General features: G+C 40.3%; 1 protein-coding gene across 1 annotated transcript in view; it reads left to right on the forward strand.

Moving 5' to 3' along the window:
* The first annotated feature begins 6580 nt into the window (after positions 1-6580).
* runx1 (RUNX family transcription factor 1) overlaps positions 6581-17680 on the forward strand; it is a 51245-nt gene continuing 40145 nt past the window's right edge. The window contains exons 1-2 of the mRNA XM_018704484.2: positions 6581-7017; positions 8955-9056. Coding sequence (XP_018560000.1) covers positions 8999-9056 — 58 coding nt within the window. The 5' untranslated portion in view covers positions 6581-7017; positions 8955-8998. The remainder of the gene's footprint in view (positions 7018-8954; positions 9057-17680) is intronic.

The raw sequence follows: 17680 nt of genomic DNA on the forward strand, positions 1-17680 counted from the left end.
ACAGGCCTGAGATGACCCACAGGATCGTCACTGGTATTGAGACCCAGGGACCAGTATGGAAGCGCTGCAGTCAGGAGCATGCCCATCATTTGCTTTGACATTCTGTGAGGTTTTGCGCTGTGAACTTGTCCCCCATGGTCAGATCGTCATCGTCAAGTTCTGAGGCGTTCAACTCAACCTGAAGTGTGGTGAAATGGCAACTGACAACATGCAAGATTTTTGCATTGTACGTATGTCACACCTGTGTTAAAGGTGTTTCTATTCCTTCTTTCCTCAGTCTTCCTCTGAGTGAGGGTATCTACTCGTCTCTACCCTCACACCTCTCCCTAAAACTCAGCTTAAACCAAGTTACTCTGAACTTTGTAGACTTTTACTCAAAAGAGTTAGGGTATAAAAAAAAAAAAACTCTTCTTCAAAAAGACCAAATAAACAAACAAACAAAACCTTTAACACACACACACACACACTCTCTCTCTCTCTCTCTCTCTCAGACACACACAAAAATACACTCCTGAAAACCACATGGGACCAATTATCACATTTGCCGCGCTCTGTTTGCCAACCCCCAATCTCTATACTGACAGAGAGAGAGTGAGAGAGAGAGAGAGAGAGAGAGAGAGAAATACAGTAAATGTTGAGACAGTCATCACCTCATTAGCCTTAGATGGCATAAAGCTCCATAATGTGTGTGTGTGCGCGCGTCTCTGTGTACATGTCTTTCTATGGCTGTGTGTTGTTTGAAACCATCGCCGCGAGGACATTCTGGCCGGTGACAACTTCAGAGGGCTGTCTGAGGGTGTTGTGTCTATTGACAGTGCAGTGAAATCATCACACTGCAAGGTGTGACACCCCAAATTCACATGTGATCCTGATGAAGCAGGAAAAAGAAAAAAAGTCAAATTATGTGGATTTGTTTCAGCTGAAAATATCATTTCAGTATCAAAGAAATTCTCATATACACATAGATACCATATTAGTGTGAATGTATAAAGGGTAATATATATAAAAGTGAATGTTAGTGTTCTACGGTTAAAGCACTTTTTAATGGATTTTCATGCAGGACTTTTAATGTGCAAAGGATGAGTTTTACATTGTTGCATTGGTCCTTTAAGTTAAGTAGAGAATCTAATTGCTTGTTACCTGTATTGCTGCTCTACTTCATTCACTCATTATTCTGTATGAGTTAGACATGCTGAATATAGAAACGGACTGATATTACTTTATTCTGTATGTTCAACAGCTGCTGCCAGAACAATGTGACAGACACAACACACGTCTGTGGAATGACAGCACCAGGTGTCTGTGACTCAGTGTGTGTGTGTCTGATGCAATATATTCCAATGTCTCACTGCTCCAATTGTGTGTGTGTGTGTGTGTGTGTGTGTGTGTGTGTGTGTGTGTGTGTTCAGGAGGAGGTGTTTTACTGGAAGAATCACCCTCCTGCTGCTGACTCATCAAAATGGAGGCAATGGAATCTCCTTCACATTTCTCTGTGAAACACACACACACACACACACACACACACACACACACACACACACAGTAGTCCTTTATGTGTCTCATCCTCCCATGACGAGACATCTCTACATATCTTTTCAATCCCTAAGTATTTAATCTTTCCCAGATTATCAGCATGTGCATTTTCCTACACACACATGCACACACACGCACACACACCTTAGGAGTTCTTTTTGTCCAATCAGTGAAACAAAAGAGGTCTTACTGGTCCTTCAAAGGACAGTGTTGTTCAGACGATGCCTCATCATTGACATCTGTTAGACTGACTGACATACACACACACACACACACACACGCACCATTTAACAGGATGGCTAAACGGTCGCTCATCCATGACATCATCAGAGCTCAATGGAGCAGAGGAATAAAACCCCAGTCTGTGTCTCCTGGTAATGAATGCTGTGATTTGGCGCAATATGAATAAAGCTGAATTGAAATTGAATTGAAGTGGCTATACTGTAACAGACAGTGGCCAGTTCTGTTTAGCCTCAGTTAACACAGTCTCACACACACACACACACACATACATGGCTTGGCATCGACCAAGTGGCTTTAACTTTACCATTAATATGGATCTGAATTGATGGTATTCTACTTTAACATTAGGCCCCAGGAGAGAGGTTACATGCAACATATGTGGGAACTATGGATGAGCAGAGGACCAACATCCACACTGACCAAGACGCATCAAATCAGTAGAAAGAACACAGCCCAAATCGCAGCAGCAATATTAAACCACTGACAGCTGACGTGAGTAACATTGATCATCTCTTTACAATGCAATGTTCTGCTGTGAAACCTTGGAACCTGGGATTCATCCTGGTGTTAATCTGACATGTACCACCCACTCAATTCGTGATGTGGAATAACTGGTACATTTGTATAGAATATATGTAAATAACTATAGTGGCAGTGACATTAACTTTGTAATAGATCTTGTCTATGAACACGATTATCTTAAGTAGTAAGAAAAGAAATTGCAATCAACAAAAAAGAAAATGAAGTGAGTGTCACACAGTTATATCTGATGTGCTTTTTGGTGTATAAAGTTGACATATTTCAGTTCAAGCTGTCACGGTCCACCTTAGTGAACAAAGGGTGTAGTTAGTGGACAGCTGCTGTGTGTGGGAGAATGACGGTGACTAACTGTGTTTCCAGTAGTTTCTCACACTGACTAGACAGCTGGCTGAGCGGGAGAACATCTTTCCTTCTGTCCCTTCATGGCCTCCCCTCCTCCTTCAGTTTCCCACCGTCCCTCCTCACCTCCCCTGCCTTACTTCATCCAGTCATCACACAGTATTACAATAGCAACATTCATACAAATAAAACTTCATGCATACTGAGAAAATGAATTGTTGCTGGATGAACCAGAGAAAAAACTAAATACCACCTGGGAGGAACCGCTGAGTCAGGAAACTCGTCCAGCAATATTTACCAACTACACATGGAAAATGACATTTCCATTAAAACTTAGATAACTACAAATATGTCTGAGGCTGTGTCCACACAGATAGCTTAGCATGAGCTGCATGTTAGCAGAGGAGCAGCAGCAGCAGCAGCAGCACCTTCGGGTGCTGTGTGTGCGTCTCTACAGGAGGCGTTCAGGAACAGTACTGAGTGTAGGTCACCTGCGTTTTGGAGGGATTCAGAGCCAAATCCACAGTTATTGAAGTTTGCTTATTAAATACAGATAAAGACATGTAAAAATGTTTTTTGAAAAAACATTTATGTGTACAGTGTAAACTGTAACTGGACTGATTAAAATAGGAGAATATCTGTTCTATTAGATGCACCTGAAACACCTTCTGTGTGGACATGGCGTAGTATTTAAAGACACCCTTACTCAGTTCAGTGCAGTCAGGACTTTTGATTTTACAGCCTTCAGATAGATATTACAGTGACCTTGGCTCGTCTCTACTTGTTACTTTTACACTATATTCTAGTAATTACCACACACGACCACAGTCACATCACACAGGCCAGCTTTGAAGCTGTTAAAGCAGAGGCTGAGTAGGCTTCTCTAACATTTACAGACAGCTGTTCAGGAATCATATGCATTAGTTTTATGAAGTTCAGACCAGCCAACAGGCTCTGTCTCACTGGCGTTAAAAGGACACGAATGAGTCCAGTATTATGACTCAAAGTCTGGCCATGTAGGCAGTTCAGGCCATTCTGCTGTTGAACGGTGGCCAATGAACAAAGCCTGCCATTGGATAACATCCAGACTTCAGCTTTAAGTCCACTTTTTTGGGGGTTTTGTTTATTGATAAATTCAAAGGCCACTTCAACTGTTGTATTTTAGCAGCTGGTAAGAACACACACAGCGACGTGCCCACACACACATGTGAGCAGGGTCTAGACATGATGGGGTTTGATGTCGTGGGAGCTCTGTGGGGTGTAGAGGAGGATGAAGAGGAGGGGGACTGTACTTTATTTCTTTCACCACAGCTTCTCTTTCTTTTTAGATTTTTTGGTCTCCTCAAACTAAGATTCTTCCACCAGCTGTAACACAGAACACCAGTCAAGACAGAGGGAGTATGGGTGATATGACAGGGAAATCTGGTTAATCAGATAAGAAAAGGAGAATGTGAATATATGATATAAGAATGTGATTCAGCTGTTTTCCTTGTATGTATTCCTTTAAACCAATCGCAGTCATCTTGGATGGTTCAAGTCCAGGATCTAGCCATGGTGCCCGCAAAAGCTTGGCTTTGGAGGAACTTGTTTTGGTGGAACATTTGCACTTGTGGAGACTCGCTCTGTCATTAAATGACTAACTGCTACAAAAACAGTAAAAAGCATACGTCAACTGTGTGATATGACTTCTACTAATAAAAAGACAAACATCATTTGATCATTGGTGACTTTGGACCACAGATAATTTGCTAATTGTCTGAGGCTCTTGCAGAAATGTATTAAAACAATACCACAGAAGCCCCTGTGAAGTTTAATGACTTGGTTTCTTGGTCAGATCAGTGTCACTGGCACATACCAATGCCAGAGTACAAAGATGTGGCAAATCAACTCAGGCCGGCTGAGTTGGAAAATTGCTCAACATCAGGCATTAGAGTCCTGCGAGATGGAGTCTGGGCTTTTCTGAGATGTGTTTACAAGTTGTTTTGATCCAGCAACTGTATTAAAATCAGATTTGTTCGATTGTGTTCGCATAAATAATCTAGTCATGTTGATGACCTGCAGTGCTGGCCTCCCTCACCCAAACCTAACCGAGAACACATCCTAACACAGACAATCTCTGACTGCATTTCCAGACCTGATTCTCCGGACATTGTCTAGAGTTCATATGTGAAACTGGCTTTACATAGTTGGTTAACTTGTTGTTTGTCTCCTCCCTTCCTAGCATTGATAGCTGACTCACCCCTGTATTGCTGTCTGACCTTGCCCTGACCCAGGAAGTTGCAGCTGGAGGTCATGTTGTGTCTGGGAGGGGTCAGGGGTCAGTGGGTGAGCAGTCTCCCACTGTGCTCTCTCAGGACGCACAGTCAGACATCTAGTCTGTTTACCAACCCAGTCCTCAAGTACCGTGTGTCCTGAGGGTTTTGGATACCTGATCCAAAATCTCATTCGATTTTTTTTGCTTTTTCCAAAACAATGAGTACATGTGCACACATGTCATCAAATAAAAAACAGAGGATTTTTCAAATAATGTTTTTGGTGGTGGGTGATTGTGGGACCTGTCTTTAAGATGCTCAGATGTAGTTTTAGGGTCAGGGTGTAGCTCAGAAACCTAAACCTGCAGAGGTGGGGCAGCAGCTGTCCAGGCATTGTGCATGTAAGTGTGTGTTGAGGTAGCAGAGGTGGAGTTAAGGAGGGGTAGAAGTGTGTCAGTGCAGGTGTTGGGGTGTAAGGAGGCGGGGACATGAGAGTCAAGTTGCCTGTGGGCGTGTGTGTGTGTGTGTGTGTGTGTGTGTTTGCACTCCATCAACCCTCCACTGGAAAGACAGATACTTAACAAGCAGGTGTTAAACTTTTAATCACACACATGCACACTCACACAGACCATACAGAATTCTATGGTGCCCCTTAATAATCAGCCTTTTAATGTAAAAAATGACACACCACTTTTATTTCAACGACTGTTGAAGATGATGTTTTTTGTACTTACTTACACACACAAACAGAAATATGAGGTTTCTTCTGCCAGAATAGTTTGTGTCATGTTGAACCTGATGGACAACAGATCTTTGTTCAGATGTAGAAAAACAGGTCTAGAAAATACAAACTTTTATGCTGACTTTTTTAATATTAAATACATATATGAATAATGACATAGCTTTTCCCACTTTGTAAAAAAAGGGGGAGAGAATACCCATGAGGCTATGGTAGTTGTGTTATGTATTTTTGGTTTTATTCTCAGCTTTAAATTCCACTGACTGCACCATTTTACCAAGGGATCTTTAAAGGGGAAGCAGCAATAGCTTTCTGAGAATACTAAACTGCAAGGTGGAATCAGCCAAAATGAATGTTATTCTAGGGGAAACAGAGCAGGCAAACGTGAACCAGCATTAAAATTATGACACAAATCGCAATTTGGAAATAATGTGTGCACACATTTTTTGGGGAAAAACTTCTCAGTCCATGAAAATGTCCTAAAATCAAACAATGAAAGAAGGAAATTATCACTTCTTCAAAGGGGCAATCCAGTAATTTAGTACTGCACTTTCAGAAAGTGCAAGTCACCTGCATCCTGTAAAAATAAAAACAGGTCTACTGATAATATATGACCAGTAATATCAAAGATGGACCACACTTCTCTCCTCAGTTTTCCTTTATTATGCTCACAGACACACACACATACACACTAGAGGTCACAGTGGTCTGGCACTCTGGCCTGAAGTGAGGTTTGGTGAAGTAGAGGTGATTCACTCACTCTCTCTATAACCCCTGCTACACACACACACACACACACACACACACAAACCACAAATGCACATATGGGCGCTCAGAAACACACACCACAACGCCCTCTCCCTCCATTTCGCTCGCTCTAACCACAGCTACTTCCTCAGTGAAAACTGTTGGCTGAGCAGGCAGGTGGTTAGTTTGATTATACACACACACATATACACACATGCATACTCCAAAGCCACAATGCCAGATTAATAGAAACCAAACTAGGTGGCTTGTGATATCGACAGAAAGACGATCTCTCTTCAGTAACACTGAATGTCAGAGAGAGAGTCAACTCCGAAGACAAAAAGTCATCAGCAAGGGGATTTGGAGAACCACAAACCAAAACCAGAGAGAGAGAGAAACAGTCATAAAGAGCGCTGAGAGATAAAGGAAGATGCGTATGGCAACAGAGAGAAAGAGCGGAAGCAGAAAAGAGCTGTGAGTAAGTCAAGAGACAGAGAAAGACACCACAAGCAGAGAATGAGAAAGAAAGAGTGAGAAGGGTGTGTGGATTACTTTGCATCTGAGTCGCTTGGTCAGCTGGAAAAATCACAAGGATCTACCCACGACCAGGACACCTCCGCTGGGGTAAGAATGCCACGACCACAGCTCATTCACTTTCACAATTTATGTGTTTTAGTGAAGCTGCTTTTGTTGCTGCAACATATTTTGCTGCAAATTTGACATTTTAATACACAATATGTAAACTTTTACACCCTTTATTACAAAGTTTTATGTTAAAAGGGAAAGCATCTTCAGAAACATTATTTGCATTCATCTGATTCATTTGTTCACTTAAAAAAAAAAAAAAAAATACTGTTAAGTTACCATGCTCCCTATAAACAAATGAGATCATGGTGGATGATGCATAATCTTATTTTTGTATCACCCTGTCATTCCTTCCTGCCACCTGCCCTTCTCAAAACCTATGACAGCTTCAATCTGCCTCAAATGTTCCAGAACTCCACAGTTGCATATTATATGCAATTCCAGCCATTAAAGTCAAACTGAAATTTAAATTTTCTTCAATTTCTGTGTAAGGAAACAATGATAAGCTTCAAGTATTGTGCATATCTATAAGACCATTTATCTGATGATAAAACTCTTTTTTCTAATTTTGTGCTGTTAACTTTGTGATTGAGATATGGAATATGGAGGCTAGAAAGCTAGGCCAACAAGCTCCCAATCAGAAAGAGGCGGCTAGTTAGCCTAGCTTGCTAACAGTGCACTCAAACTTTACACTTAAAATTCAAACTCTCAAATAAAATAGAACAGAGTAGAGGAATATTTGACCAGTTTGCTAAGAACAATTAATACACTACAGTGACTCCTGGAGCCATTTTAGAGAATTTTCCTTCCTCACTTCAAAACAACAAACCGGAAGTGATGTCACATAGGGGCGACCAATCAATCAATTAGATCAAGTTTAACATTAATAAATATGGACCAGACTATGAGTTTTGAAACGGAAGACGTCGAAAATGTACATTCATATGCACACGGCGGACCACAGTTGTATAATTCGGAGCCTGAGCTTTCAAGAGACCAGGAACAGACCGGAGTCAGGAGAAATAACGGCCGCAGGAGAAAGACTGAGCTTTGGGGTGAGGGGAACGAGTGGACTAGGCAGGCGTGTCGGTGAGTGAGCGGCGTTAGCTAGCGGCGGCTAACGATGGCTAACGCTGCGTCCACATCACAACAGTAGAGTACAACAGTTTACTATCACATATCAGGCTACAACAGAACTAGTACTGGTCGTCAGCTATTGTCAGCAGTATTGATATGAGTATTGACATGAGTATTGATAGCAGTTACAGAGACTAATCGGTGAGTATCGGGGGGGGGCTGATGTTTTAAATTAGAAGTTAGCAAACATTAGAAAACAAGACTCTTTAGCTTTTATGTCTTGTAAAACATATAAACTCTTGAATTAACTTTTCAAGTGGTCATTTTTAGACGTTAAGTATAAATCTCTAAAAAAAATTAACCTGCAAGTTGCACTTTTAAGTGTTCAAACACATTTCATGAGCTATTCAGCTAACTGCTGCTTTTTACTAGTTAGCTGCACCCATGGTCCCTGAAACGTTCAAATCCTCAAAGACACACAGGAAATGATCTCATATCTTCAACGAGCAATGGCACACTAACTAGGCCATTGGAAATCACCCTGCATGTTACTTTTATCTTGTGTCTTACTTTTTTAAAATCTCATGTCTGTGAGTATATAATTTATGGAGCAGTAAAGTCTATATGATGCGTTGGTGTAATCCATACTTATTAACTGTGAGAATCAATGATGAGTTATATACACTATATGCATTCCTTCACATACACACTATGCACACTCCCACATAGATAGATGTGGTTTGTGGTTAAGAGATTGGTCATGAATGTTGATGTCTCAGCTTGTTGGAGGATCTCTTACTGACCTTACATTGTCTGTATGTATGTGTGTGTGTGTGTGTGTGTGTGTGTGTGTGTGTGTGTGTGTGTGTGTGTGTATTTTTGGCGATTTTTATTTACAGATTGAAAAAAGCGGAGAGGAAGAAATATTTCGAAAAACTGTTTCATGGCATCCAACAGTATCTTTGAGTCTCTGTTGTCATATCAGTCAGCTTTTTTACGAGGTAAGTGTATTTTCTATATCTCTCTGCTCTGTTGGGTTGATAGAGACTTTTAAAATCCATGTCTTCATTTATCACATCCTTCCATTCTTCCTATGAAAACTGCACTTGGTACAAACTTAAAATATCAGCACTGACCTGGTAGAACATTCTGGGATAGCTTCTAGCCCCCAGAACAGAAATTCATTATACGGCTTTAAGCAGAGGGTTCTAGTGTTCCATTAGGGGTCTGAAGGTAGAAGTGGTTCTACTATTTGTATGCACTGTTCAGTGAGTATGTTTTTTCCCATTGCCTTAACCAAGCTAGGAAACTAGTTAGCCTAACTTACCAACATGTCAGTTTAGCACCTGTTGTGCCAGTGTCATGCTCCTGCTGTTTGTCCTTCATTACATGAAGGAGGGGAGAGTTAGCCAACATTAGCTATCTCTCTTTCATTGTTCCATTTGTGGTCCAGTTCCAACTGCTTGATATTGATATTGCACCAATGAAATTACCAGTAGCAACATCGTTAGTCAGTAAGAAAAATGTAGGGGGCGCTGTCACTGCAGAAAAATACTGCTATTGCTATGCCCATTATTTTTGCATATTTTTCTCATGGTTTTGCTGTGTAGTGTCCTGTGGGTGTTATATTAAGTGGTCTGTACTTTGCTCCTGTAATTGCTGTGACTTTACATGTTATAACTGCAGATTTTATCCCTTTGTTGGAACATTCACTCCAAACATTTCACACATATCAGACAAAACAACAAAACATAGGAACAGCTTGGTTATCACCACAGGTATAGCATATGCATAGCAAAGGCCGTTGTGGTTGCTCTATATGAATACACTAGCGTGCCCTCTGACTCTGTGAGCTGCAGCATGAGCAGCTCTTCACTGCTGCACTAGTTACAGCGCAGTTAGAGATCCAGGTTTCTTGTCAGCATGAGAAAACGTTGTGAATCAGCACCCACTCCAGGTCACATGGCTGCTTCTGTAAGACTCAGACCCCCCCAGCTAACAGGGAGGATGACAGGAGGGAGGAGAGTGAGGAATGTAGCAGGCATTCCTTCCTACTTCATCAACCAGCAGCTGTGTGAATGACTATACACGTCTGCTTCACTTTCCCAGCGCTGCAGCACTGGCTGTTAATCAACTAGTGATCTTCATGATTAGTCGTCAGTTTTGATAATTTGCCATGACTGACACAAACATTGGATCCTCCACCACTTACTGTCACTTATATCAGATATACCTGTATGTGGTAACCTGAACAGGTATCCGTATACTTTGTTATGGAGGGTCAGTGGCATCAGGACTTTCATATCTGAGTGAACTGTGATAAAGTCAGTGCTTTGTTCATTACATCTGTTTTTTACAGGCTGAGTAAGAAAGGATTCAGAGAGGATAAATGCGAACTTCAGTACACTGTCAGGAAGAGGAGAAATATTTGAATATTAGAATTTGAATACAGACGTGTAGTATTTTGTGTCACCAACAAGGAAGAACATGTGAAATGGTTGATTTATTTTGAAGATTATAGAGGGTTTCAAAATGGTTGTATTTGTTAGGCTCATTGTTAACTCATCTGGGTGTTTATATTGCTTTAAAGCTGCACTGACTCAGTATTTTTATATTTACTTGATCAAATAATTATGGTTAATATGAGGGGTGTCACTCGTAGGATGAACCCACAGGAGATCATTACTAGATCTGCAGCTGGTAATGCTGGGGAACCTAGTGGGACATTAGCAGCAGTGTTGTTTTTCTTTATTTAGATTTTCTCTGTCTGACATGAAGCCCTGATGTCATTTTCAGTCGGAGCTGAAGTTGTGCAAGTGTCCAGACCCCAGTAATTAGAAATGAATGGGAATGAAACTGTTGCCTCGCGGATCCTTTAACCAATTAGATTTCAAGTTGCTGAGGCCAGAGCCTTCTAGCAGGCCTTTGATAACGTCAACATTTTCATGTCATTTGATTGGATGGTCAGAGAGCATATTGGTCAGGGCTAGCAAACTATATCCTATAGCTACTAGTGCAAGCTAAAACACATTAGTATAGATTTATTAACTGTTTTTCCAAACCACAATGGCTGGACGACGAGGAAGAGTTCAATGGCGCTGTTGTAGAGGTTATCTGTGCGTCTCAGTTCCAACAATAAGTCATTTTCTATCGCTATGGAAGCTAATGCTGAAAGTTGAGTCTGCCCAGTTGTATTTCTCGGATAAGTTTTAATTCGCTTTAGAGCTGAGAATGTCCGCTCGACGAAGCAGCTTTTAAATTTGTCTACAGATAATCAGCAGTTTCGGTGAGTAAAATACATTTTACCAACAGTATATTTTATTGTTTATGTTTTTGTCATTGTATTAGTTAATATTGCTGCTTCTGTTGGAGATGATATGTGTGACTCAGCTGTGGCTGCAGTGTTTGGAGACCTATTGAATCGTTTTAATTGGGTTTTTATAGCATTGCTTCAGTAATGGCATTTGTTCTGGATACATGACATCTCTGTCTGTGATTCAAACTTCTGTTATACTGTGTTTCTGTATATTGTTGATGGTTTCTATATCCGTGACATCATAATGATATTAATTGGTATTAAGAGGTGGGTTAATTCAGGTAGGACAGCCAGTGAAGGCCTACGTGTGACATGCACAGCCCGTCACTGATTTATAGATATATATATTTTTGTTTAACAATCCAATAATGCACATTAAAGCATCCATACATAGGAAAATAAAAGCCTGAATACATGTAAATGTAATCATGGACAGTGCATGTGAAGTGTAGGATTTATTTTCAAATTGACAGATAGAATCTCCAGCTGTTGAATAGAGTTAATATCATTGCAGTAGTGGTTGATTGCTAGATAGTCTAAACAAATGTATTTCCTGAAACCTGATGTTGCATGCATGTCTCCAGCAGCGGTTGTCTTTGCTGCGGAAACTCTCAAGAACACTTTGTGACAGGCTGCATGTGTGTGTGTGTGTGTGCGCATTTCCTGTTAATTCTTGGTTCAGCACTGAAACAGTTTTCACAGGAAAAGCACTTTTTCATCACCTCTGACATCAGGGTTTGCATTTTCACAGACTCGCTGCGTATTTAAAGTTGCAAACAGCATCACCATTATTATCACAAACAACACTGTGTGTGATTCTGCTCGAAAACAGTATACAGGCATATCATGTAATGTTCTTGTTTATTGAAATGATATGGAAATGTGAAAGGATACAGTTGCAGTAACAGAGGACTGTAGTTTTCAAGAGTAACATAAAAGTGATGATGATTGGCGAACGTGAAGATTGTTGTTTGCAGAAAAGTGAAAAATTAAGAGTGTACTTTTCTCTCTTCCACTATGAACAATCATCCATCCATCCATTATCTATACCTTATCCATTAAGGGTCGTGGGTTGGCTGGAGCCTATCCCAGCTGTCATTGGGCGAGATTGCCAGTCCATCACAGGGCTAACACATAGAGACAAACAACGATTCACACTCACATTCACACTGTTTCATGACAAAATACAATGCAATGCAAAAATAGATTATCAGTCTCAGCTGTACATTATGTCAGCTTATGGAGTAGTAGCAGCTGCACTTTGACAGTATATTTGCTTGTTTGTTTCTTTGTGTGTGTGTGTGTGTGTGTGTGAAAACCTATCATGCTCTGCAACACTAACTGCACATTTCCCACACGTTGAGAGACATCAGGTCACGTGTTTCCCGCCTGTGTGCTGTGGTTATATTGGCATGTGCCCACATCATCCACAGTTTGACTCAGGATGCTTGCATAGAAAAAAAATTTAATTTTTTTTTTTTTTTTAACTCCTGTCAGTCACTGGGATCTGCCAAATGTAACCACAGTTGGTGCAACAGATTTTGTGGGTTTGTGATCTAACCTCAGGCCTGAACAAGCACAGTTTTCAAACTAGTTTCTCCTCACTGTTTAGATTTTAGCCGATCAGATCAACCCATCAGTGGTTAAGAATCAATTTGACTCTCATCTCTGATTGGTTTTCATCTCCTGCTGTCCTCTTGGTTGTTAGTTAGCGGTTATGTTATCGGTTAGCTCTCCTCCAGTCATCGCCTCTGTGCCTAGAAATCTACTGAACACACACTGCTGCTTTCTTTTCATCTTCACGTGTGTACATGTGTATGCATGTGTGCATGTGGCTGTTAGTGCGTCCCCAGTTTTGGAACAAATCTACCAGACACTCTGCAGCCTTATCAATTCACTGTGTGTGTGTGTGTGTGTGTGTGTGTGTGTGTGTTACTGTAGTTATTCCTCTGTTGACATTATCTACTCTGACTTATCTGAGCTTTAGGCTGCAATAAGATAATCTGAGTTCGTTCAGCTGACAGAGAGCACAACACAGGACAGTTTTTAACTGATGTACACACATGACACAAATCCATCCAAGTTCAGTGCTAATCAGTTAAGTACTATTTACGTAATCCTGCTGACAGACAGACAGGTGAACACATACCCTCCTTGGAGGAGATAAATATTCTAATTCCAGTTAAGTTCTTGTATGACAGTATTATGTTGCCTGGGCCACATGTTCATACTGTTCAGTGTTCTTACTGAAAGTGTCTGGAAGGCTTTCACTGCTAATCCCTTTAATATTACTTTAATATTAAAAAATTTAGGCAACTAAAACTACTTGTTTAAGTCAGCAGCAATTGTGTTGCCAAGTATGTGCAGCAATTACACTGGTCTTTTTAACAGCTTAAGCATGCGCTTGTTACTGCTACAGTTTAATCCAGTTTCTCTATAATATGTAGAGACAGTCCAACCATTTTACAGCATTTTTTTAATTGTAATTTTTTTTTTGTTCATTATTTTGGAAAATGGCTACCATCATCAGAACACTGATCATCTTCCAGTGGTGGGCTGCCAGGTCCAGCAAGGCCTTCTCTGCTGGCCCAAACATTGTCACAGTCACTGAATTATATTTTTATATATGTTTTTCCCATTAATACTATATGTATTCAATTGTTCCCAATAGAGGTAGGACACCAGTGAAGGCCTAGGTGTGAAATGCACAGCCCGCCACTGGCCCAGTATCCAGATTTCTTCTAAATATATTAAGCTATATATGTATCACATTTTGGCACCTTTATCACAGAATGAACAGTAGGTTAGCTATAAAGAAATATGCAGCAGACAGAATATAGTGTTTGAAGGCTGTGGAAACACCATGGTTTCTCTAAGATTGTTGCATATTGATCTTTATCAGAGAAGCGAAACCTTAACTGTGACTCATTTAACCTTAATGCTAATACATGCCAGGCACACACTGGGGTTAACACACACCTACGAAACTGTCATTTTTGATAATGAAATTTATTGTAGTCCCTTGATAAGTTACCCCCTACATACTGACAGTGAAAGGAAAAAATATATATAAATGTTCTTTAAAATTGCAACATTAGCTACACATTTTCACTTATAGCATCTCTGTGCTGTTTTAAAATCTTTTTCTGAAGCCACAGGGTGTTAGGTGGGTCTTGACTGAGGAGTTTTGTTCACTTACTGATCCTTATTTATAAATGAGTTACACAGTCACCAATGATTTACCAAAAGGATTTAGTTTCCTCATAAATTTCAGGTGTCCATATAAAACTGATAAAACTGATTCTCAGAGTTTTTCAGGGGTTCTCTTCTTTTCTTTCTTCCCTCGCTCCCCTACATCAGTTACTCTCTCCACCTTCCTCTCCATCCTCCATCCTCCATCCTCACCTCATGCCCTCCCTCCGTTTCCCCATCCCTCCCTCCCTCCATCCCTCCTTTCCCAGTCTATATATCTCAGATGTTTGGCTGAAAACGAGAACCACTCCATGTTGTTTTAGTGCGTTTTCACCATCCAAGTGTTGAATTTGTATTGTTCCCCTTCCCTCACTTCATATATCAAACTGCTTGTGAAGCTTGTTTTTCTGCTTTTCTGTCACTCTTAATTTACACCACTCATCCCATCTGAACCCATCATGTTTGCGTGCTCCATCAACCACTTTCCACTTGTTGACGTTGTTCGTCTTTCTCTGCCACATTGCACAAGCCTGTCCAGAGCTGATTCTGGTTATCTGGAGGCTACACCTGCTGTGACTGTGTGTTGGTGTGTGTGTGTGTGTGCGAGTGCCACAGAGACAGAAAGACTGTGTGTTATCAGGAGAAGGCAAAGTTTAACAGAGGAAACTCCACAGGTCTGCTCCAGGCTGATTTTAAAGGAGATGATGCTGACTCTCAGTGTGTACCCACGTCTAGACATATTCACAGAGCACTTATATTCTCACACAACATTAATATATGAGCTTTCTCACATTCATAACTTACTGCAGTGTCAAAGCACACTTGTGATTTTTTTCTGTAAATAAGTGTTAGGTCACAGCAGCAGTGCTGTCAGATATCAGGCTCATATATTATTAAAACTCTCCTCTGATCAGTTCTGTGAGCTCAAACTCCTGAACGATGGCTAGGATCCAGTTTAGGCCTGTAACTATTGAATATTTTCACTATTTATTCTCTTAATTTTTAGCACAACTGTAAAAAATATCGCGAAAAAGTAAAAATCTCCCATCACAAGTTCCCAAAATGCCTTATTTTGTTCTATTTCTAGAGTATATGATTTACAATAACATAAAACAGAATTAGAATCCTCCCATTTGAAACGTTTAAGCCAGAAAATAGTTTATCTAACTTAAATTATTTAAATGATTGCTTGATTAATTTTATTTTTATTTTTAAATCCATTATCTTTTTTTATTTTAGTTTCCAGCGAGCACAGAGTGACATAAATTCTGCATAAAATGAGTATAAGACCCCAAAAAAATCACACATACATTGCATATACATGCATTAACATACATGTCCACACACACATGCATTCACATACATGTATGCACACTCACTACACTCAGTTTAATAGTTACACCCAGCTAAAACGAACGGTTAGAATGTGTCGATTTTGTTCAAGTTGTGTAAAAGATCATTTGGGCATCTTCAGCTTGTGGTGTTGTTGATGTTGACAGGTGTTTCTATTATGTTTTGGTTTTTTGCATTTGTCTTTTTATTAAAAAAAAAAAAAAAAATCACCCTAGACTTTAAACTTGCTGAAGTTAATGAAATAATCACACTGAACAATATGTTACTTCAGTGTAGTTCAGAATCACAGAGCACATAAGAATGTATTTTCATACCACAACAACATCATAATAACCTTGTCATTCAAGTTAAACATGAAGTTTTTCCTTGCCACAGTCACCTAATGCTGCTCATGGTGGATCTGTTGGGTCTCTCTCTGTAAATTTTATAAGATAAAGAGTACGGTCTAGACCTGCTCTATATGTACCGAGCCTCAGGATAACAGCTGTTGTGAATTGGCGCTATATAAATAAAATTGTCTTGACTTGACATGTTGCTGTTGGTGGACTCTTTAACTGCTTAACTTAGCTCTCTGATCAGAGCCTGTTCCATTATCAGCATCATCAATAAAGAGAAGCAACCTTGTGCCAGAGACTGCTTCAAGCTGAATCTGATATCTCTGTAAAGTAGCTGTTGACCAACACAGACACACACTCCCTGGTGGGGAGATGACACTGCCTTGTGTCTCATTTGGTTTGATGCTGGTGTAAGTCAGTGTTAGCTGGAATATTACAGGGATGTTACAGTAACAACAGTTAATATTAATCACTTGACATCTTCCTTAAAATCTGCTGATGTGAGTGGTGACATAACTGAGATTGCATTATGTCCACAGGTTGTTGGTGATGTTTTCAGGAGACTGTGTTCTGAGTGATAGGTTCCTTGTCAGTTTTCTGGTGCGCGCGTTTCAGCTGCACTAGTGCATTCTGGATGTTCAGTTAACTGTTGTGCTGGGCTGTATGTGAGTGAAGAGAACTGTCAGAACAGTTTCAAAACAGTGTGGAGAAATGTGTTTAACCAATTGTAAGAGAGAAAAAAAAAACAATCATGGAGGGATGCATTCCACTAAAACATGACCTGACATGTTTTTGTGCGGCATCTTGCCACTTAGGGTGAAAGGCGGAGTGCAGTTTACCCATTCCTGCTCAACTAACAGAGGATGTTTGAACTGTTTCAAAATGTCTGTTCTCTGAGTGTGTGTGTGTGTGTGCTATAACAGAAACAGAAGATAGTGAGGGAAGAAGGAAGCAAGGAGGATGTGTGTGACAGCGCGACCGTTAGAAAGACAAGGCCCCCTCAGTGCATACATACATACACACACACACACACACACTCCAACAGCAGAGCAGTGCTGTTACAATCTTTTAACAACTGTTTATACAACATTATGTTATATGATATAGTGTATGTTCAATGCAAATAATCTTTGTGATTTGACTATAGAAATTTCAATAAATGAATGGATGAAAGGATCAGTGTGTGTGTGCGTGTGTTTGTGTTTGTGGTATCCAGTTTTACATTTACAGTGTATTGGTTAGCCATGCTGGTAAACCACACACGCCTTCTATCTCTCTCCGTGTGTCATGCACACACACACATACACACACACTCATACACACTCTCACGGAGAGAGTCCAGTCAGCCCTCTCTTGTGGTTATATATTGTAAAACTCTGCTCAGTTTGTGGCTTTAGTATGTGTGTGTTTGTGTGTGTGTGTGTGTTTG

Source organism: Lates calcarifer, linkage group LG7_2, assembly GCF_001640805.2.
Source record: "Lates calcarifer isolate ASB-BC8 linkage group LG7_2, TLL_Latcal_v3, whole genome shotgun sequence".
NCBI classification, from domain to species: domain Eukaryota; kingdom Metazoa; phylum Chordata; class Actinopteri; family Centropomidae; genus Lates; species Lates calcarifer.